At 38.9% G+C, this 23,030-nt stretch overlaps 1 protein-coding gene across 3 annotated transcripts; it reads right to left on the reverse strand.

Moving 5' to 3' along the window:
* Nucleotides 1-104: 104 nt before the first annotated feature.
* Nucleotides 105-22,356, reverse strand: LOC128887583 (uncharacterized). 3 transcript variants are annotated; one of them, XM_054143627.1, is made up of 4 exons: nucleotides 22,175-22,356; nucleotides 6,259-6,509; nucleotides 2,226-2,476; nucleotides 105-1,614 (listed from the first exon to the last, which is right to left on the reverse strand). In XM_054143627.1, exons 1-4 carry the CDS (start codon nucleotides 22,194-22,196, stop codon nucleotides 1,611-1,613), a joined length of 528 nt encoding a protein of 175 aa, XP_053999602.1. In that variant the 5' UTR covers nucleotides 22,197-22,356; the 3' UTR covers nucleotides 105-1,610. The 3 variants fall into 3 exon arrangements, with proteins under 3 accessions (XP_053999602.1, XP_053999605.1, XP_053999604.1); XM_054143630.1 differs by lacking the exon at nucleotides 22,175-22,356 and adding an exon at nucleotides 20,090-20,350; XM_054143629.1 differs by lacking the exon at nucleotides 22,175-22,356 and adding an exon at nucleotides 8,788-8,872.
* Between the last annotated feature and the right edge of the window lie 674 nt (nucleotides 22,357-23,030).

The following is a 23,030-nucleotide window of genomic DNA, read 5'->3' on the forward strand; positions in this document are numbered from 1 at the left end:
TCTAGTTCTTTTTTTAATTTGTAAACTCATACAACAATGGAATGAAGTATAATATATTTAAATTACTCAAAAATTCGATATGGAAGGGAAATAAGGAAAGACTATTTAGTTTAAAAGTTGCCTAACTTTATATTTGTATTTCCATTATAAAAAAAAGAGTCTTGTTTTACAAAGCGACGTCGCGTTCGACAAGTGACGTATGTATCGCAACACACCATCATCGTTATATATATCACAATAAAATGGACGTGCGAATGAGTTTCACATGCGCAACGTATACGTGTAAATTGACAATCATGGAAATCATATGGCAAGCAAAAATGGTTTCTCTATTAAGCCGCACGATTGTCTAAACGACGAAGACTCGGAACGCATATAGTTCCGATCTTTTTAGGACGTCTACTCTCCTCGCTCTCGTATTTTTACAAGGGTCTCGAATTCTTCCTAAGAGACAAGTTCGAGTATTGCTAAACTCCAGACGTTATGCATTAATGACGTATACTAATATAAAAACATATCCCATTCAGAATATATATATACATATATATAATTATACAAAATAAAATGTTAATATTACTTCGTTGAAATTGTGTCGCCGATTATTCGTTAATACCGAGTGAACAAATATGAATTGCATTTGCAATATCTTTGCTAAAAAGTGGTCACGTATTTCATATAACAAATAACAATTAATACTGCTACGTTGTCCTCTCGATATCATCAAATAATTCATAACACAGTTACGTTTGATACATGCGAGAGCAATAAATCAGAAATATACTGTAAATTTGATTATCGCGTCAATTTATGTAACATTTATCTACATATGATTTGCAATTGCTTTCCATATTAGTGTACGTCATAAAATCCACTAAACCTGCAGTCGGGGTTTGCAGATACACCTCACACGGATGGACTCATTGGAACATTACGTGCCACGTGTCTCTTCATCGATGACTCGTGATCGCTATTTTAAACTCGCTCCAAATAAGTCAGACGAAATCGATAATCGTGCTCGTACACAATGGAGATTTCAAGGCAAGTCCACTCAAAGTTTCCTGACGATTTCGTGATAACCGGTTCCATTTCTCACCCGTGATTAGAGTTTATTTAGGCGCTGGTCTCCCTCTCTAGGCGCTTTTCTCGAAAGGCACAGCAACATTCGCGACATCTTCGTTAGGCTTTCAACCCTCTTCGCTCCTCAAGCGTCGATCGTTCCGTTGTCCGCTTCGTAGACGAATCCACCGCTGAATAGGCCGACTACTATTTTACCCTCTACCATCGATTCTATCTTCCATCATGTTGTTGGTATATGTTCCTTTGACAAAAGCTGTGCCCTGTCCGTGGGACGACCACTCGTTTAATTCTTTGAACACAAACAGTTTAGTCTACTATAGACGAGGTCCAGAGATACGACGACGGCAACGTTCATCGTGATCGTATTTCGAACGTGCTCGTATCGTCGTCGTGACGCTAAACGAATGACGGAGTCCTCACACTCTCGTCACGCGGTTATTCTTGCGTGCCTTCAAGTTGTGGAGCACAACGCTGGACCCCCAGCACACCGCAAACATCTTTCGTTGCGATCGGGATTATCGATGACGAAGATCTCACCTGAAAACGAGAAAGGAATTGTTCGTGAAAAATAATAATATATTTCATTGGCATATTCCTAGCAAGGAATATGCTTCATTAATTCTGAGCAATTCTACACGCCTACTCCTAAAAGAATTTAATCAGAATTTCTTTAGCTCGTCCTAAACAATCTTTAAAAATTATTCTGTCCTCGCGATTCCCACAGAAATGTGCTTCTCGAATTCCTTTAGTCAAATTGATCATTCCTAAAGGTAGGAAGCTCTTTATCGATTATTGCTTCGAACGAAAGAGAATTTACACAGCTTCTATTTCGAAAAGAATACAAATTTACCAACGTGGTTAATTGGTACACCTATCCATTATGTGACATGACGTCAACCTGTTTGACAGCAGTGACGTCATAGCACAGAAATCACGTCACGGTTCTGCCTACGTGCACGGAATCGCTCGACCTCGTTTTCCCGCTTCTCTGGCTTTCACGTCCGCGGACAGTTCAAACATTTCTCACGGACGGTTTACAAATAAACCTCACGGCCTCCCACACTAATCTTCATCGTTCCTTCATTCAACGCGTCGATGAAAGAGATTTCATTCAAGCGTGGATACGCGAAGATTCAAATCAATTTTACCTCGCGTACGGTGGCGGCGGCGACGGCGTTGGATCCCTAGAAACAATTTCCACGGTTCTCGGGATCATATTGTGCACAGTCGGCAACGACAACGCACTGCTGGTGCTCAGTCTAACCAGGTGGCTAGGATTCAGCTTGATCGCATCGTCGTAGCTAGGTGGCGCGTCCGTTACCGCCTCGTAGTCTGGCGGCTTTTGCCTGGATACACTAGATGGTTCCTCGATGGAGATCACATGGATCGGATCGTCTATCTGCGATCAGAAAGTTACCGTATGAATCACGTCGCTCGTGAAACTCGTCCAAATCCTACGCAATCCGTTCCCGACGAAAGCGCACGCTCCGCGGAAACGGGACGCTAGGAATTTCCATGTTGGAGGGACGCAGAAGTGCTTTGCACTCTCATTTCTCTTATTTTGTCACTATTATGTTCATTACACTAAAAGGTAATGCGTAAGGCTCGTTGATTAAGTGAACTTTCTAAGTAATTATTAACATTCTTGATTGTGTGTTGAGTATCTTCAGGTGTAAGGAGGACTTGTATAATTAATTTGTAATTAAGTGGAAATGAAAGCCAGAACAGGAGTATTGTTCCACATGTTTTCACTACAAAGAGAACGACATTTCTTTTAAGTATAAAATGCCTTCTGCTAAGGCCTTCTGAGATCACTTGGAACTCTCGAAACTTATTGCTCGCAATGATCACTATTTTCTTTTAAATTTACTTAAGCTTCAGATATACCTTCTTTTGCTAGAATAAAATTAATCAAAAATTTGCATTTAAAACATTCGAAATATTCACGGAGACCCCAGAAGTCCTCCTAGGCCAAGTCGCCATTTGTTACGCGACTTTATGACGGTATTATGCTCGACCGCAAGGATATTAACCCCGAAATGGTGCTCCTCTATATATATCGCGGGTCGTCTATAGATATCTACCTATAGATATCTGGCTATAGTAAGTAGACATATATGCGCTCGCCTCGACACTCTTTATAAAATTATAACTGGTCGGACCTAAGCCGCGAAAGGGCGCAAAGTGACGTACGAGACACGGAGAATGAAAATAGCCACAGTTATGCGTGACTAAAGGGAGAAAGAGGTTCAGAGAAAATTACATAATCGGTTTCAGACTGAATCTCCAGGTGAATGACTGAGGCCAGCCAGTCGGTTTTCCTCGCCAAAATCGAACGCTTTCCTCGAGGCACGCTTCGATGACGGGATTTGCAGTCACGCCATTGCAACACTGACCCGTTCAGCTACTATTTCGCGTTGTCGGCGATCTTGTTCGTTGCTCACGACCAGGATAAAGGATTTCACTTATTTAATGAGCTATCGCGAGTCTGATTCTATGTCGAGCTTTAGTCAGTAATGGAAAATGAACAGAATATAGTAGATATTAGGTTATAATTCTATTCTAAGCAAAGGAAGACACGAACAAATTTTCCTTTTCTCTTCTCATACTGTATTCAATGTTGAGGCCCTCAAAAAATCAACAAACTTGCGAATCATGTTAGAAAGATTTTCTTCGAAAAAGCGACAAATGAGCAAAACTCTCGGTACCAAATTTATTAAAATGTTCTCAAAATAATTTAAAGTGAAACTTGTATACAACATCATTGAAATTAACTTAATGCTTCGTAAAATATTCTCTCACCCTTCCATGTATGTCAATTATAACTGAAACATGTTGCATCGAAGGATGGTTACCGATAAATATAGATACGAGCTTCCGGGTGAATATCCTTACAGTAGTTAAGCGTTGCAACTACCACCGACCTCCTTTATGCATCGAGCAGCAGACAGACCTATGCATTTCTATTGTTTCCTCTCGTGCAACGAAAGGAGGAGCGACTGCTATTTTAAGTAGCGCTACGCCTACACTCTACTTTGAAAGAAAAAAAAAGAGACGAGACTTTTAAAAACGGAATTGTATCGTGCAGCATGTTACACCACACATGTGTTACACGCCAATTTAGTTTCGTGTGACACGAGATGTGCCAATCGTAAGGCACTAATACAATTTTAATTGTTTTTTGAAAAACTTCTAAATTCTGAAATTGTATGAAACAGAGAAACTTCTCTTGGAAGCAATTCGCGACGAAGGTGCGCAATGAAAGTGTGAATTGGCACGAAATAAGACAAAACGAGCGATAAAATCTTCCACGAACGACAGTCACCAATTCGATCAGCAACGATGCTGGGAATTCCATGACGCCCGTGAAAAAATATGCAACGATCGTATCTGCGTGATGCAACCTTTCCTATCTATGGAACGACGCGCCACGTGTTCGGCGATTTTGACGATTCGAGATTTTTCCGTCCCGTCACGCGTAAATCTCGACGATCTCTGGATCCGTTCAACCGCGAGTTTACAATAATTAACCGTGAATTTACCAAAGGCCAGATGGCACACGCGAACGTGCATGGTTCCAGAGGCTTTCGAGTGAAGAAAGAAGGTTAGTTGGAATGTGGTCTGCATAAAGTACAACAGGGGTCGTCAAACTTTTTTTGAAAAGTAAAATGACGTTACTGAAAAGTAAAATAACTTAACGTTTAGAATTCAAATACAAGTGTTTAAATATATTTAAATACCTGCACATAACAGTTTACTTCCTGTCTTAAAATTAGTTTCACGTACCGCAAGCAATCATCTATGGAATTTGAAATACGAATGATAGAAAGAAAGTTGGACTGCGGTACTTTTATCCCGCAGCGCGTTTTGAAGCAACGATAATTGCGATTGGGCTGTACACCGCTATAGTATACACGAGCACTTCGCGGTATACGAGAGTGGGTTGACCCGGATCGATCTAGGAACGCTATAATCTTCGAGGGCTTCGATCAAGACCACCGTTTCGAAACCCTTAAACCGCGTCGTGCATAAATTAGACGAGAGAAAAAATAACGGCTCCGTCGACGTGACGTGGACTTTGGTATCGATTACGTAATTACTGCTGAAATCATTTGTCAGGCAGCGATAAATATATTGTATTACGAGCTCGTTCATTGTGTAACACGGTCTCAAAAGAAACGACACAAGGAAATTCCATTTTCTTTGTAAAAAAGTCGACACAATCGGCAAATACGCAAATAGTCACGATAATGGTCTAACCAGTAATTACGCTGCTATTACAATCTGTAAGAGCGTTGAAATTCGACGAACGTACCACGTTGCTACTTTGTGGCAGAATAAATTGAACACACCTGAAGAAGACTCTCACGTGGATCGAAACGTGAATTGCGATTGGACTTAAAGCCCTCAGAGTAGGGGAGAATTGCCAAAATTGTTGCCATTAAATATATCTTGTTTGTACTTGGAATCTGTCGGTTCGTCTTTAAAAAATATCCATAAATTTTCCATTTTATTTTATTTAGAAATTTAATTTGGGTGATATAGTATTTTATATATGCTTAATGTAAATTATATATACTTAATTTTAATAATACAAAGACAGGAAAACAAAAATGTTTTTTTCTCTATTCCTCTATCTAACGAAGATAATCGAAATTGTGTTGTAGTTTATTTGATAATACCGAACGATACTATATCAATTCTAATCTTTTCTTGTTGTTTAAATGACGACCAGGAAGTATGGTTTACTAATTTTATTAGGGAATATCCATTTTTCCTTCCTTCGTTATCACCGATAAACTTGTCGAAGGCAAATATAACTATTGGACTTTCCATAGAAATAAGCATTTACGTACAAGTTATCCAACACTGTTACAAACCATCCCAATTAAAATTCATAGCCCCTAGTGGCGAGATCAGAAGAAATAAATATTCCCGCATCAAAACATACAAGGTTTACAAAGAATTCCGAAAATATCACGTTCTTGAGTCGTTCGAACGACAAATAATCATTGAAACCAACACAATATCATTGCATATTACCAAATTAATCCACGGAACATTTTCAATTCTCTCGGACGGCATTGTGACACGGATTCAACGCACTTTCCGTGACGGACGTTTAGAACGAAACGTTTATCGTTGTCGCTGGCTTTGAAAAAAAGAAAACTGAAGTCTTACCTGTGCCGTGATCGGATGATTTGTGTGTTGTGTGTGCATGGTTGCCCTATTTGGCGGTGCGTGCAGCCAACAGCACATTGCGGCACATATGAGAAGAGCCCCCGCAATTATGCAAGCAACACCGACATATCGTACCGGTTCGACGTAGTTCTCGGCGAGGCCTAACCAGTTTATCAGAGCTCCAACGCAAAGGAGAACCATCCCGTACCTGTACGGACGCTGCGAACGCCGTGATTCCTCCAAGGACATTGCTGAAATCGCAAAACAGAGATCGTCAATTTTGCAACTCGCACTCGGTCATGTTTCGCTTAACGTTTGTTGCTCGCGAATACGTACGAACTCTTTGGGAGCAAAATTCGAACGACAAGTGCCACGGCAATATTAACGTTTCTATTGTGGAGGCAAAATTAATTTTGAACAGTTCGTAATGTATCGACTATTTTATAATGTTTATTCGGGGCTAACAAGTCACTGATTCCGAAGATTGTTTCGTAGTATACGTGAATTGTAAGAACATTTAAAGTTCAAGCAACTAAAAACGTATATAGTGTGTACGCTGTAACTGGTGAAGTCAACTCCATAGGTATACGCGATGTCTATTTTTAGGTAATATTCCACTTTCGTGTTTCAACTACGGTGATGCACATGTACAGAAGCGAGGGGTATTTATGCCGTTTGTCGGTTTTAGAAAATCGAGCTATATATATAAGCACGGTAAGGATATTGCCACGTACTTTATTTCTAGCTGTGCGATATCGATTCTCGCGATACGCGATGATATGTCGTAGAAACGCTGAACTTCACTTCGGACTACGCACAATGTGTCATTTATAGTTAGTGTAGGGTTGTAACGTTTTAGGTAGGTTTGCGAGTGTAAAAATAAAAAACAAGCCTTTGCAATCTCCGATTGCGTCAAATATTTACGAAATACAAACATTTTAGGGTGAAGTGCTTAAGTTAATGTTCACACTCGCGAGAGTTTATATGGAATTGGATGAATACGAACGATGTCGGAAATACATTAACGCATCGATAACAGACAGGTAAAAAGGACGGAATTTGTTTGACGAAGTGGGTCAGTCGAACAAAGCAATCCAGCGTTGAGTGTCACCAAAAGTGACGCAGTAAACGTATCGAGAATTAGATGGACTGCAAATTATAGTTTCCAAGGAAAAAGGTCGTGCCACGTGGACGCCTATTATCTGTTATAACGTCGAAATATCAATGACCCATTTTCACACCACCTTGTACTATGAATTTTTCATTGCATTTCTAGAATATGTTCATAACATATAAGTATGTTGTACTTCGAATATAATATGCATTGAATAAATTCACGAAAATATTCATTAAATGCGTGTTTGTCAAAAAAAAAAAAAATTATCCAGAGTCACGTCAACATTTGTACAGAAATTATATTAAGCTAATTTTTAAATTAAAATGGTATGGAAAATATATATTTCATATACGAAATTCATTAATACTGACTTAAAATTTGTCAGAAGTTACCGTAACTTATTCATAGAAATTACCAAGTGATTATAGTACTACAACACCCGCAGTAAAATTGACTGTTATGCGAACGTGTAAACGATTGCTAAGAATGGTCGTTTGCTTTTGTTTGGGATTTGGCAAGCATTGGAATATATATTGACTTACTCGAGCAGATGCCTGGCTTGTTAAAGTTCAGTGACGTCGTCCAACAACGAAGGAGTAAAAGTCTATAAATATTCTTGGGCCGCGCGAAAAGTAGGCTATGCGAGAATGAACATACCGCAAAGGTAGGCCATCTCGACATTAGCAATAACGCGATCGATATCTGTCGTTTCTCTGTCACGTTACATGCTATTTCAGAAAGAAGAACCAATCAAACATTAACGCGCCCATTTCGCTGATACGAAATGAGGTTTTGCACCCTGGAACCAATAAGAGCGCGTACAGTGTCCGATGATAACAATCAAGTATGACACGAATCCTGAATTTCGTACGTGTACTCGATTATAGGAATCAAGGATGACACGAGTCGAGAAACTCGCACGTGTACTCGATGATAAGAATCAAGCATGACACGAGTTGAAAAATTCGCACGTGTACTCGTTAATAGTACAGGAATAGAATTCGGTTAAACTGGCGGCACGAAAAGCTGAGTTCTAGCCGAGTCCTGAGAAATGATAATAAAGTTGTCCTTGCCATTCTATATATAATTTAAAACTTTTGTTAGAAAGAAAACATTTTTCTTAGCAGTTCAGAAGACATATTCTAGCAAAAAATTGTACGTGTCCGAACAGTGACGCAAGAGAGTCGTTTAAAATAATTTTATATATCGAGTTAGAATAAGATATCTGAAATATCTTATCATAAAGTAATCACGGTATTAGTCACGAATAGGCAAAACAGATTTCACCAACAAAAATTTCGCACGCCTAAGACGTACTTAAGTGAATTTGTAGAGGATACGTGTACTAAAATATAACGATAAATAATAATGTATTAGTAATACGAGTTAAGACTTCGCTATCAAAAATTTACCATTGATTTCATCCATATTTTAATGCAACTGTCGGACACTCGGTAATTCGCACTTCGATATGCGTCACACTTCCCGGTCGACTAAAATACATATGTCTATCTGCGGTGCACAGAGTTATGTCTTTATACTCATGATTACGCCTGATAACGCCGCAGAAATCATAAAGATAATTTTTGAAATTTATCACTCGGTCGTCAAAAATAAGTACACTCAAACACATCCGCAAAGTCTATAGGGACGCTCCTTTTAGTCATCTGCCGAATGAAACATGCAATTTTAGAAAGTATTATTTAATTAACTCTTCCATTCCCGCTAAATTCACACGTAATTTATAATCTTCAAATATATGTGTACAGGTTCTAGAGCAATAAAAGGAACGCCATAGGTGAAGGTCGAAGTAGAGAGGTACGGCGAATGAATATGTATTCCTCTTCTTTCGATGAACCCAATAACGATGACTTCCCGATTCCCGATCGATGTCTAGCGATTACGTTAATTGCCTCCGTCGCAATGTGCAACCTCATTTGCGATTGCGCTGCGTTGCGCTCGCGAAAAGTTTCCGAGATATCGGGAAGTCTACATCGACGCTAACAGCTCGGGGTTTTTAGCCGTTACCGCGAAACGGAGCTGCGAGTTCCGTTCGTCCTTATCTGGCGATGTTCATTGTTCGGAGAACTCGCGTTCCACGAGGAGAGGATTCTTTCCCTAAAATCGCACGCGCTCGCAATGTCAGCGGGGAACAATGAGCGGCTCCGAGCCAGGCGTACGTGTGAAACTTCCCATCAGTAGAATGATGCGTGTGGTAGTCAGACATGTCTCCTGTCGCGCTTTATCTCCGCGATTCCCGTGCACGTTCACCGCTCGAGCCGTTATTTTCGCTGCAATACAAACTCCGCGGTGTTCTTCCGATGAAAACATAAAGCAATTGATTGTAACCTTCGCGACGTTTCACGCGAACGCGAGATAAAAGCTCTAGACTAAACCGACCGCTGATTAGGCAGCGCGTTTCCGTTCGTTTGAGTACGCAACAATAGCGGAGTTTTCTTTAGGTGGCTGCGTGATCTAACGTCACTTTAAACTCTGTTCCTAATTTTTAATCCAAACTACGAAGATCTTTTCATTTTATACACTACATATTGACAACATTGATATTTCAAAACACATTTTTGTAATATCTCCAGCTATAGTAGCTACAGTAACGAATGGCGAGTAATTTGACCTACTTGAGCGTCAAAAATTGAATCTCAAATTTTCGATGTACTATCATCGAACTGCTCTAGCCATAAGCTTCCATTATCGAAAGCATGTCACATTTTATAGCACCGTTTTACCGAGAGAGGAATCACCTGACGACGTGCTATTAATTTCGAGCGGTGCTACATCTATTTCACTGACGTAAATCGTACTTCTATATAAGTGTGACATTGACTGGTATCTTTGCTTCTGCGGAAACACGTTCGTAAATGTTAAAAAAAAAAAAAAAAACAAGATTTACTAATTAAATTACTAATTAAATTACTCTCTGAAAGGTATTTATAAAACATGACTGGTGCGGGGCTTAATCAATTCCCACTAACATGATATCCTACGCAGGAGATAATAAGTAAGGATGTACTTGAATTTGTACTGGATTTTGAGTGAACATGAAATGTAAAATGAAACATCTCGCCTCTTCATTGGCAGATAAGTGTAGGCGTTACGAGAAAAGTAAAAATTTAATCTGCGATAGCATTTGTAATGGGTTACGTGTAAATATTCACTTATCTCGATCAGTCGAGTGCTACTTATGTATATCACGATCGTGCCTATACGTGGCATTTAATGACACGTTACTCTCAGAATATTTCCAAAAGCGGATACAAATTACAAGTTGGATGAATAGTAAATCAATTCTACCGATAGACATCTAGCGCGACATCTCATCCTGATATCCACGTCCTTGATTACTTTTAATTATCGTTTAACCTCAAACTCCGCACTGTCCGAACATGTGATGGTTTACACAACTATACCCTCTGACACTAAGCAAGCATCGATATTTTCGCGATATATAGAAACCCATGGCATAAAGACGAGTACAGTTTGCCTTTACATTGAGGGAGTAGTCGAGCCTCGGAATTTTAAATATCGACCTTTGTTTAACATTGCAGTACTATAGGCTGGGAAATGAATGGCTTCAACCGTCTGAAATTGGAACAGTACTATCTTCGAAAATATAGTAACAGTTTCGTTTTAAAATCTCAGCGATACAAACAAATACTCGTACCTACTGGGATGTGTGGGAATGACAAAAATGTTAATAATCGCGTCATACATTTCGATAAACAGTATTCGTTTACCGTGCGCTCTACCGCGGTAATGTGCATTTAATCTTCGAACAATGAGAGATTTTAATGCGTGCGCGGTGTCGAATCAACAATTCTTGGTTTTTTGTTTGATTGTTTCAATGATAACGAAACAATAGCACGGAGACGCAACTCGCGTGACGGCTGATAAATCCTTGAGTAATTGCGCAACGTATTAGCACCCGCGATAGATTGAAATAAATGAAACGTATTTACTATAGCAACATCAATGGGTAAACGTGTTAAGAGTAATTTAGAACGTTGGCGCGTCAACGTAACTGACGCGCGAGTAGAGCTCGACATTTCGTACTCAAATTCTCGCTGTTCAACTTGAAACAATATTTACAAAAAGTGAAATAGGATTCATAAATTTGATCGTTTCATCCATGCTCCCAACTCCTCCCAAATGGTCTTAATGTTTCCACATAACAGGTGAACAATTTGAAAAAATCAATTCGATTGCAGTCAACTATTAACGCTCAGGATAAACAAGAATGAATAAAACGCGTGTGTCGTTATTTTTACCGTCGACTGGCACGGATCCATAATAAGATGCAAATCCGAATCGAAAAGATCGGACACGTTCTGCATGCAAAATGTTCATGTCGTATTCTAACTAATAGGAATTGCTCTCGCTCGCTCGACGATGTTCTATTTTGTTTTCAAAGGAGGATCCGTCGATGGATGTGGCGTTAGTAGCAATTAAGTACCACAAACGTGTGAACAATTGTCGAGTCCTCGCTAGCAAAACGGTTAAAGGAATTCGAGGTCTTCGTAATTCAAGTAGTATTACATTGTACGAACGCAATAGCACACGTGCCGAAAGATAGGAAACGTGATTGCCAACGTGAGAAACGTGAGCGGCGTGCAACCGTCTGCGAACCGAATTTGTACCTGTTGCTATCGACGTTTCCGTCATTAAATATTTATTTTCTAGTGACGTGTACGTCTCGCGCCGGTCGATACGTATAATGAAAGAAAGCATTACTTACAATTTCAATAGCGGACTTATCGCGAACGCTGCAATGGAAAAATGGAAAATGATATACCGTACATGAATAGGGTGGAACACTTAAAACGAGAAACGAATGGTATCCAAATGAAATGTGCAAACTGACATCGATCGATATAATTAATGATATCCACTATTTTTTTTTTTTTTTTTTTTTGCTAGTGCGTTTATAAATTCACAAACGTAGAGTGGTCAGACGAGTATGCATTTATTTACAGGTTGTTACCAATGAATTATGAATGAATAATTCTATAAAAATGCAATTAAATAAAGTATCGATCATTAATAACAAAATATTGTAGCAGTTGCAATCAAATGAATCGGGTTTCTTTAGACTTATTTTCGTACATGAAGATAACTCTACATGGTCGAAACATACATATGAATAAATGGTAGGTTTGTCTGGCCACGCAAAGTGTGTAATGTATCAGCATGGTTGAATTGGAAGTTGAAGCTACATTTAATTTACATATCTGTGTAGATTGTAAACATAATGGTATAAATTTACGTGGCAACAACGTAATCAAAGCTGTGCTTCATTTTCACAAGATTTATGCCTCCAGTTGATATGATGTACTCGTAAATGCAAATTTCATATCTTCGTTTCCATAACGTTTCCACTTTGCCATCTTTACGAGAGTTTAATAGGGAAACGGTGTCCTTGAAATTATTGCTCTTCAAATTAGCTAACTACACGGATAACGTTGGAATAATTATACAGCAGAATTCTACGAATCGGAAAGGGCAGCAGTTCTTTTGTACGAGGAGGTAGGAAAATTGAAGCATCGCATGATTGGATAAGATTTATCTACCTAATACGAAGTTTCCTTGTCGATGCATTCACGTGTTTGCAACATGAACTCACAATTTGATTTTAAACACTACTGTTTTACAGGAATCGATTATTCTTAGAGTGTGTAAAAATTGTTCGAATGCATGAAATTTACTACTTCACGAGATATTCGATAACGAAGAACATCTACTCTTAAATGTTAATTTTACATCGATTGGACTATTCTATGTCCATTAATATTTTCGAAGGCAGCCAAAACACAGTCACCCGAAACGAATGCTTCGAACGTCACTAGTGAATGAGCAACAATCCATTCGTGAATCTCTTACGTACTCCGTGAGTAGTATTTAAGTCTCCCAAGTTTACTTTCGCGACTGGACGCGGGAGACGTAAATATTTCAAATGAACGCAAAGGAATGTCGAGGACCGGAAGACGTCACGTGCGGACCGTCTGTTCAGCAGAGGGAAGAGCGGAAGAAATATTTTTCTCGAATAGTGTGTAGCTAACAGTATGCAACAGAGTTAGACAATGGTTACTTTGCGATTACTTATGGTAACTCTGTGAAATCGTGCCTTTGCGAAGGCTACGCTTCGTTCGTAGCCTTCAGTAGATGAAATTATAATTTTATTAGGGGCTAATACATTTATTGCTGACCGTTTTCAATAAACTATATTTGATTATTCGCTAGCTATTAATCACAATTACCAATGAGTAATAATGTTCGTGAACGACAATTTTTCAAACGGTAGCACGAAGTAGACTCGCGAGTTTCCTCGGTTTGAAGTTATCGATTCTCGTGCACTTTCCCATGTCTCGCGTGTTGCGTGTTATCGCTAGCGGCCGTCTGGACGGAACGTGCGGTCGGCGTTTAGCGCTTTTCTATATTTAATACACGCGGTTCTCCGCCATAAATTATGCGCACAGCGTCGGTTTCCCTGGCCGAAGCCTCTCCAACGTGGCTCGCGCCAGTCGTTGCATCAAAACGTCGCCGTAACAGTTACACGATTACATGGTTTAACCTTAACCCGATTTCGCACCTCGAGCACCGATAAATAAACGATCAATTTTGCGCCTTCATAGCCACCATGCTAAGGCGACGGTAGCATCTACTCTGTAATGCCAAAGAGAGGTTTCTTCGTAAATTTTATTATTTTTTTTTGCATGTTTGTTTGCGTACATTTCAAAAGCAGATGTATTTTTTCCATACAGATATAATAATTTGTGAAAGAAATATGTACATCGTGGTGCTCGTGGTCTCCTTAAATTTTTTATTTTGATGAATTAATAGCTAAAGGTCTGACGGAAAAACTAGTACTTAATATCAAAACTTTGTGAACTGTTCATCTATCTCTGTGCAGTTCGAATTCGCCACAGCGTATGCTCTAGAAACGATAAGCGATTTAATAGAGTTCAATAACCCCGTTCACCTGTAGCTTCAGCGCAGAGCGTAATCTTATTCGAATAATAAATAACTAAAACAACCACCACATAACGGATTATTTACGAGCTTCGATCGAATAGTTATATCTCTGTACATTCACTGTGAAATATTGCTCCGTAATTTAAATATCATGTTTAATCAAATTCTGATTTTTATTCACCGCGAAACTGATAAAAGGTGAATTATCTTTTATTTGTTATTCGACATTTTAAGATAATGGCCCCTGATAAGTAGGCCCATCTGTGCCTCCAATGGCGTTCGATGATCGTTCTCATTTTTATCGAAACACGCAAAATCTGTTCGGTGATTTTATCGGAGGTCTCGTCGCTGTCACACGCGGTGATGGAAAACAAAATCTTATCTCGAAGTGGAAAACTTCGCGTACACCACCTGAGATTTGTTTAGTCGGTGGATTGTTAGCGTCTAGTTAACTTATTCCTTTCGGTCAGTCACTGGATGGTATACTAATATTTACTCGGGAATGATCCACTCTCAAGAGAATCAACGAAAAAATTGTGAAGGTGAAAAGTAAAAGCAAACTTTCAGGTTTCTCGACTAAATTACAGATTTGAATGCAACCTTTTTCGTCGGCTAATCTCGGGTGAAATTAAATTTTCTTCTCGACCTAATGACGTGTACTAACTTTCACTTTGTATCAGTACTATCGAATAGTAACGCGCTAATCGTATTTGCATTGATGTTTCGCGATGTCAGCAAAATGGAAAACATCGAAGTCATTGCCTTCTGTGCTCCTAAATATTCCGATGTTTGCGTTCATTTGATCAATGTGACTTTTATCTATATGTTAAAACGTTCAGAGCATCGTGCTAATGGTGTGCGAAGTGTGAACCATCAGGCAATGTGCGCATATCCGCGACCTTCAGTTTCCACTTACAAAATTTGAACGTAAAACAATTGTAAATAGATTGTTTGGTCGGAAAAAAGCATTTTGCACGTTTCAGTCGCGAAATATTGAACCTGACACATCGTTAATATGGATTCGTTGCCTTTGTGTTTCGCCTGGTAAAGTTGGCCGTAACTAATTAGATATTCAAAACTTCAGAATAAATATTGTAGAATTTAAGAACTAAGCAGCCTTTCAGAAAATATACTAACTGCGTAACTTAATATATTTTATAAAAAAAAATCCATTCACTTGAGCATCAAATTTCAGCAAGATTTTGCCCAAGTAAATTTGAAATTCAAATTTAAGGATGAAATCGCAGACATGGAAAAAGCCAGTGAAAGTACCGGATTAAAATGAGCGTGTTTTCCGAGGTGCATACGTGAATCTTTTTTCGAACGGTTCGTTCAAAGCGTGTCTAGTTAAAAGTATATCTTGCGTACCGGCTGTGCGTTATATATAGCGATCTCGTGCAACGGTGCGAGAATTGTGAAATAGTGAATGGTCTGTCGCGATTGTGCGTATCCGCGAATAAATCCTGCCTATCTAAACAAAAACTGTCGTTGCCACTTTTCAATACCATAGTAATCAACGTGCACTTGGCATTAACAAAAGGAAAGTGAACTTTGACAATTTTTTCCTACGTGAAATTTGTTCCGGTTCCAAAATCATTATACGGGATTTAAACTTCATAAGAACATCATAATGAGAAAAACGTATTAAAAGTTTTACAACTAACATCTACTAAATTTTTCCAATGAAGGCACGTACAAATGTTATTCCTTCTGGATATTCTTCCGCTATCGAGTCACGAGGAAATAATAGCAACAACCGAAGGCAATAATGAACGCTATGCGATTATTAAATACCTTGACCAATAATCAACTGTGTAAAAAAAATGTGATTTACAGTTCGGCATCCCATGTGAAACAACGACGCAGGCTGTCTACTTAATTAAATTATGATATGGAGTCTTATGTCATGTTTCAATTTGACCTATTCGTGTCTCGACGCGTGCTGTATAATTAGTTGCTAATGACAAGACCAAACCTATCGCGATTTTCCACTGCTCTGTGATAAGCGTAAAATAATACTGAATAACTTCATTGCCAGATACAGTACGCCAAATAACTATGTAAAAAAACCTTCAAAAATATTATAGTTCTTGTTGTGAAGTTCGTCTTAAACTTGATGACAAAGGAAGGCAGTTCTGATAATGAAAAATTACACTGTGAGTGGTAATGCACTGAATTAATGCTTTGAAAAATAATTACTATCTATTTAACATTTGTATTTCGTAAACAATGTTATCGACACAATTTACGTAATGATTATGAATCAACCGTTGCACTAGTTCAATCATGTTTGCTATAGTTCATCGCGTATCGAGAAGACAATAATTCTTGCTGATAAAGCATATCGCGTTCATCTCGTCACGTACTGCACACCTCGAAAATCTAATTCTGTCAACGGAAAGCAATAAATATTTCACGTGATTTTCACGTTGAGTCCGTAAACAAAATAGGTATCTATTTTTCGCATCAAATCTAATATTGTGAAGCATTATTCCGACACCAGTGACAAAGCGAATCTCTGAAATACACTCTTTCGAGGTGAAAAGTTGATCTCTGGAAGGTCTACGAATCCTATTCGTCTTTCATTTCAGTCATGCTTCAAAGGCGTGCAAGCAAAAATTAGTTGACACAGCACTACGTCATCTCTACACCACCTAGTCAGAGCAGCCTAATTAAATGCAATGACAACTTTCCCAATGTAATTGGTTGGTCTATTGGTTATCCAATAGAGGAAACCAGGAAATTGATTTCAATGTTCATTAAACAATTGTGCAACTGGCTTTTTCAATCAGAAACAAAGATAACCTTGACCTATACGTTTACACTAATTATTACGTAACACCACGCAATCAAATATTTCCCGAAGAGTATCGCCTTGCTGCGTCAATTTCAAGCAAAACGTTTTCGGTATTTATTAATGATTCACCTCACGATATAACGCAAAAAGAATACAGTCCCATCTGCCAGCAAAGAGGACGATGACGTGGATTTCAGTTGAATGAATCTCGCGACAATTAATAATTTTTAGCAGTAACCAGGAAAATCTCCGAGCGTGCGTCACGCTTACGGGGTATCCCTGATCACCAACACGCGATCTACAAGAGACTCGCGAATGATCCACGTGAGCTCGTTCGCAACGGAGCGCTCGATTATGCTCGTCAATTATACGATGTGTTTCACAGCGCGCAGGAACGTCGGTATTCATGCACGCCACTTAACTCGATGAAAAAAAAAACGGTAAAGCGGTTCGCGAATGGAAAAAGATTGACGAGGATCATGATTACCGGTTTGCAAATAGAAACCAGCCCCGACCAATCCCGTTTTCTAAGGCGAATGGAATATCGACACACGCCTCCAGAGGCGGAGACGCCTTCAAAGTCACGCATTAGAATATCCTTGTATCCTATTTTTTTTATTATCGTATCTTCGTCCTCATATCGTCGATCATCGAGAATATAATGGAGCAATTTACAGGAAATCAGTTTGATTCCTGAAACGTAATATACATATAGGGCTGGTTTGGGGATGGTTTCCTGGAGTCCGATATGTATATATTTCTCCGATTCCATTATGATTAACGAGATACCCTGTGTTATCGCGATGAACGTTAATATCGTGTTTGTATTCCGTGGAATCGTAACGCTGCTGACAATCTGTCTCGTCATTTACACATGTACGTCCTGGTTCACCGCGTCAGTTTACGTCGATGTTTTTCTTAATATAGGTTTACAATCTCGGATTAGGATCGTCGAATCGTCTCGTTGGCATGTCCTGTTCCAATTCGTCGTATATCCGTGACGATACTTAGTGGTCCAATTCGAAGAATTTATCGCCTCGGAAGCGATTTTTAGAGCGTATAAATAAGTCAACTGATCCAGAAAACGATTTCAATGGGAGTCGATTAGGCGTTGCGATCTGTTAGGTGTAAAAGAGATTCCAATTTACTGGCACCTATTTTACTTTTAGTACTTTGTCGTTAAATACAGTAGAGTTTCTCACTCATTAGAGAAGTATTTACGATGGAGAAGGTGAAGAAACGTCTGCAATTTTAATAACTTCGATATCTAAAAATTCATACTATCTTGTAATCACCTAAATCCTCTCTCCATTCCTGCGAAACACATTTTTAATACCAATAATTATGACTCTCCCAATACCATACGTTCTTGTTAATTCCATAACATATTCACAGATAATTCACCACTTTGTATTTATCTTCCTCGTGCCTCATGTTCTGTTTCTATATTTAGCACTACACATTTCCGCTTGGGAGTAATTACAATATGTGCGTGAGCACATCGTGTTACATTTGAAATTGTTGCGGTTGGAATTAATTTTGATCCTTACCGATGAAGGTTTCTGTAAGAGAAGGGATACTTCGCAAGGACGTGACTGTTTGAGTAACGTTATAGAAACTTCTGCTACCACAACATTCGCATTATAGAGTGTTTGGATAGCAGAGTTTCGTATAATGAAGGATCTACCGTGTACACAATGACTCAGAGTCAAAATCGGCCACATAGTGGTTTTTGAATTATGATACACATATATACGACGCATATACAAGATAATTTATCTTCACCCCGCATGACTCCGAAGTCACATGTCCACTATCTACATTTTTGAAGCCCGATTTAATCATAGTATCAATACCAATTGTGGATTTAGCACGTACATTTTTGAAGTCGAATTTAACCCGAGTATCAACACTATTGGTTATTTTAAGAAATGTTACTTTTGAAGTCTCGTGAGTTTTACAAACAGAATTATTGTATGATCTCTTATGTCAGCGTGGATATATATAAAATTACGTTAATTAACACTAAAACTACCGAGTTCAAAACATGTTCAATGTACGTAGAACTATATCACCTTAAGAATATAAGACGTGTGTTTGGAAAAAATAATTTACGATACCCGGTAGCCCAGAAAAACTGCGCGTTACCGATAAGCGTGAGAAGTTAAGAATGGAATTTGCACGAAATACTTGAGCAAAGTTTGCTCTTTCTGGAAAGACTTATCTACATACTCCGATATGAGTAAACTTAATCTTCCTGATGCAAACGGTCGACATCCACTAGGGAGAAATGCAAGTGAGCGATATGAAAATTTAAAAAATGCAGCGACAGAAAATTGTTTTTATTTATAATAAGATAAATTAATTTCTATATTTGTCGTAATGTAAAAGGAACATGCGGTTAATGCTGACCGTGAACCACTGTGTATACAAAGAAAAACTATACATTAGAATGTCGATTGTCGATAGCTGTGTGTATTGATAGTGACACAATACAACGTTTCTACTATACTTCGCAACACAAATTATACTTCGTTTTCAAATATTCAACCCTTTCGCTTTTGTCATCATTGATCCATTTCAAGAGAATTTGTTTAACGAAAACGTTTTGTTTTCCCCTGTTATTATACTTCCAAAGATCGAAGGGTGCTCCAAACTTTTCAACTATACATAGTGAATATCCAAGTGAGCCAACTGTTGGAGGTGACGCACAGTGTTTTACCAACTTAGCTTTACTTCATTTCGAAACAAAAACTTCTTGTAAAGTTGTACATTTAGTTCTTGTAATAAAGTTGCAAAATCGATTGAATAATTTTATGAAATCGGTAAAGCTAGATTGCTAGAACAACACACTGGGCGCGAAATGATCGTTCTCTCGTCGGTTATTCGTCATCAAGGTCACGGTACGAAAAAACAGTCTGAGATATGCTTACCTGGACTGAACGTGGCGAACAAAAACACCTTTCGAGCCGAGGATGCCTGTCTTCTCACACACAAACTTAACTCACTGAATCTCTGATTTTCGATTGACGAGCTCTCGCTCCTCTTCTGTGCATCTGGAGATTTATTTAGCTGGGACCGAGCTTACTAACCAACCCCCGTTAACCACACTAAGAGAGCGCAAGCTCCCGCACGAAGTACTCGGCGCGGACTGACACGGTTCCCGGTTCTGCACACCGTCTAACCCACGCGGGCAATTCTACTGCTCGAGTCAAGTACGAGTACAGCGCGTGTCATCGATGCGAGCGCAGACGTCGGACTTGCCTTCCCGCCACGGCGCTATGGGGAACCCGTTTCTTCGATACGTACGCTGGCCTCTTTGACGCCAAGACAAACTTCTGCATCCTGGAGCCGAAGACGTCTGGGGACGCCCACGTCGATCGCAATTATGGAAAAAGTTACTGGAAAAGTCACGAGTCACGAAATCCAACAGAGATAATATTGACTTGAGGTTCGTGTAACATTGAAAGATGTCCTCCAGGTTCAAGAACGGAGACATTAATTTCAATTTATCGTCTATTAACGCTTCCTAGTTGATCCGCGCTGACCGCTTATTAGGACAAAGATGCCGAGGAATGAAGCGAAATCGTTGGTTATCGATAGCAGTAGGAGATCTTATTGTATTAACAAATAAAATAAGCATTACTATTCTGCTTATATAATATAAATTCTCAAAATAAACTTTGGAGAAGAATTTCTTAACATCTGAAGATGACCAACACTTGGTCGACAACGTAAACTTAATGTATAAAAATGATGCTGAGGTTATTACTCGAAGTATTAATTTATTCTGTAGAAACCTTAAAGAGGAATTGAAAGACGGAGATCTAAACGTCATTCTATTTGTAAATAAAATAAAGATTATGCATCACGAACTGATCTTGACTCGATTCTTGGAAGCACACCGAATATATTCTTAATTGTATTTAATATAGAAAAATGCTGAATGGTTGTCAGCGTTATCCATCCGGTAAGGAAAGATGGGACGACGACTCCAGGAATCAGATTCTCTAAGCGATAAGTGTAGCGGTCGGGAAACGCTTTCGTGCAACCAATTGCTCGCTTCGCGGTTGGATCTGCACTGTCTGCACGTCTCAGCCTCATTTGAAGCAACGGTACAATTAACGTTCACTCCAGACGAGACGAGTCTTTCGTGTCTCGATTCTATTTATAAAATCTCGGAGTGTATCACCTCGTTTGTACACGCTACTGGTCATAAACACGACCAGTCACCTAACGCTGCGTCTGAAAACGTTTTGTAAGTCATTCGTGTTACAGAACTTTACTTGACACGTTGACGGTCAGGTGATGCTGCTTCCATGAACCGGCGAAGGTCACGATTTTTGAAATACCGAGGTGATCACTTTTATTTTCTTCGTCGAAACGACGACACGTTTCGCATGAAAATTTACAACGGGTATCTGAAGAAAGTTCAATGTACCGAACGGTAATTCTATTTTCGGTCACGTGCAGAAAGGTAATTCAAATTGGATTCACGATTACACGCCACGAAAATCAGGTGATTTATGGCAGAGTGTTACCAGCCTTGTGAAAATATTATTTCCTGTACGCTTGTACCGTGCAAATATATAATGATAGATGTTGTTATTATTTATGGCAACATGTAGCCGTTTTGAGCACATGTTGTAGAACGTAACTATTCTGCCGCGGGAGCAAATGAAGTTATGGTTCTGAAAATAATATTCGTTGGATGTTGGTAACTCATTTTAGTCATCGAACAAGCTCACTGTAAATTCGGCTGCCCTCTATAAAACGAATTTCATAAAGTAGAGTAACAAAATTATGATATATAAATAAGTTACGAGTAGGAGAAATAAAAAACACAAAGTTTCAAATAGTACATGTAGACGTGAAAATAGAAAAGTCACATGACAAACAATCTTAAAATTGGGTGACTAGTCCATCTCTAATATCGCGTTTCGTCTGGCTAGTGGCTATTTTCTATGACGTTAACAGTGTATGGACTGGTTCCAGCTACTAGTGTTACACGTACTTACCTTGTGTACGCGTACGACTCATCTAGACCTCTCATATAGCACGTTATTCCATTGTTCCTTTGCCAATTAATATCTGATGTCCCTCTCATTCGTCCTGGCTTCGATGGTGTTTTCCTTCGGTGGCCACTCCCCTGTGTAATCTGGCTGAGTAAAGCTTTCTCCTCACTTTCGTTATCAATAAACTTGGTGTTTGCGATGGACTCACTTTCCCTACAATATCCGGTGAGTATAGAAATCGAATCCATTTTCAAGGGGTAATTATAATGTTGAAAAATTTGTACACTGGCTCCCTGCAAAAACAAAAACGACATTTGTTAGTAAAAAGGACTTCGATAATGATCGTTACGCTAGAGTTCTAAATTTTAACGAGTGACAGAAAGCATGTCCAAAAACTTGGGTGAAATCGTGAAATATTGCGCAAACTTCGAGTGTTGCTAGGTACCATAATCTTTTGTTCTTGAAAATATCAAGAAGATTCCAAGGCTGGCCGGTTCCTTTTAGTCATGCAAGGCCAATCACGATCACACAAGGAAAAAAGTAATTGCGTCGTTTTAATCGCGGTTATTTTTAATATCTCAATAATATACGATCACGTTTCTTTTTACAAAAGTTTACACACTGAAAGTTTCAACAACTTCTCCGATATTCAATGGAAGAAATTGTATTTTAGAATTACAGAAGATACACTCTCATAGACCTGTATGAAGGATACAATTTCTTTTTGTATATAATACTTCCGTAATCTCCAATGAACATCAAAACGTAAGCACATCGAGTACTGTTACACATTAACGTGAGAAACCTGCGCAGTGCTTCACATTGTCAGAGTTGAAATCAAAGGAATAAGCTAAGAAGT

This window comes from Hylaeus anthracinus, unplaced genomic scaffold (genome assembly GCF_026225885.1).
Source record: "Hylaeus anthracinus isolate JK02 unplaced genomic scaffold, UHH_iyHylAnth1.0_haploid 11989, whole genome shotgun sequence".
Lineage (NCBI taxonomy): Eukaryota > Metazoa > Arthropoda > Insecta > Hymenoptera > Colletidae > Hylaeus > Hylaeus anthracinus.

Coding starts and splice junctions, on each gene's coding strand:
- LOC128887583 (XM_054143627.1), bottom strand. CDS start 22,196: ATGAGTCGTACGCGTACACAAG. Junction 6,510..22,174: donor GAGTCGTACGCGTACACAAG/GTAAGTACGTGT, acceptor TTGCGATTTCAG/CAATGTCCTTGGAGGAATCA. Junction 2,477..6,258: donor ATCATCCGATCACGGCACAG/GTAAGACTTCAG, acceptor TTCTGATCGCAG/ATAGACGATCCGATCCATGT.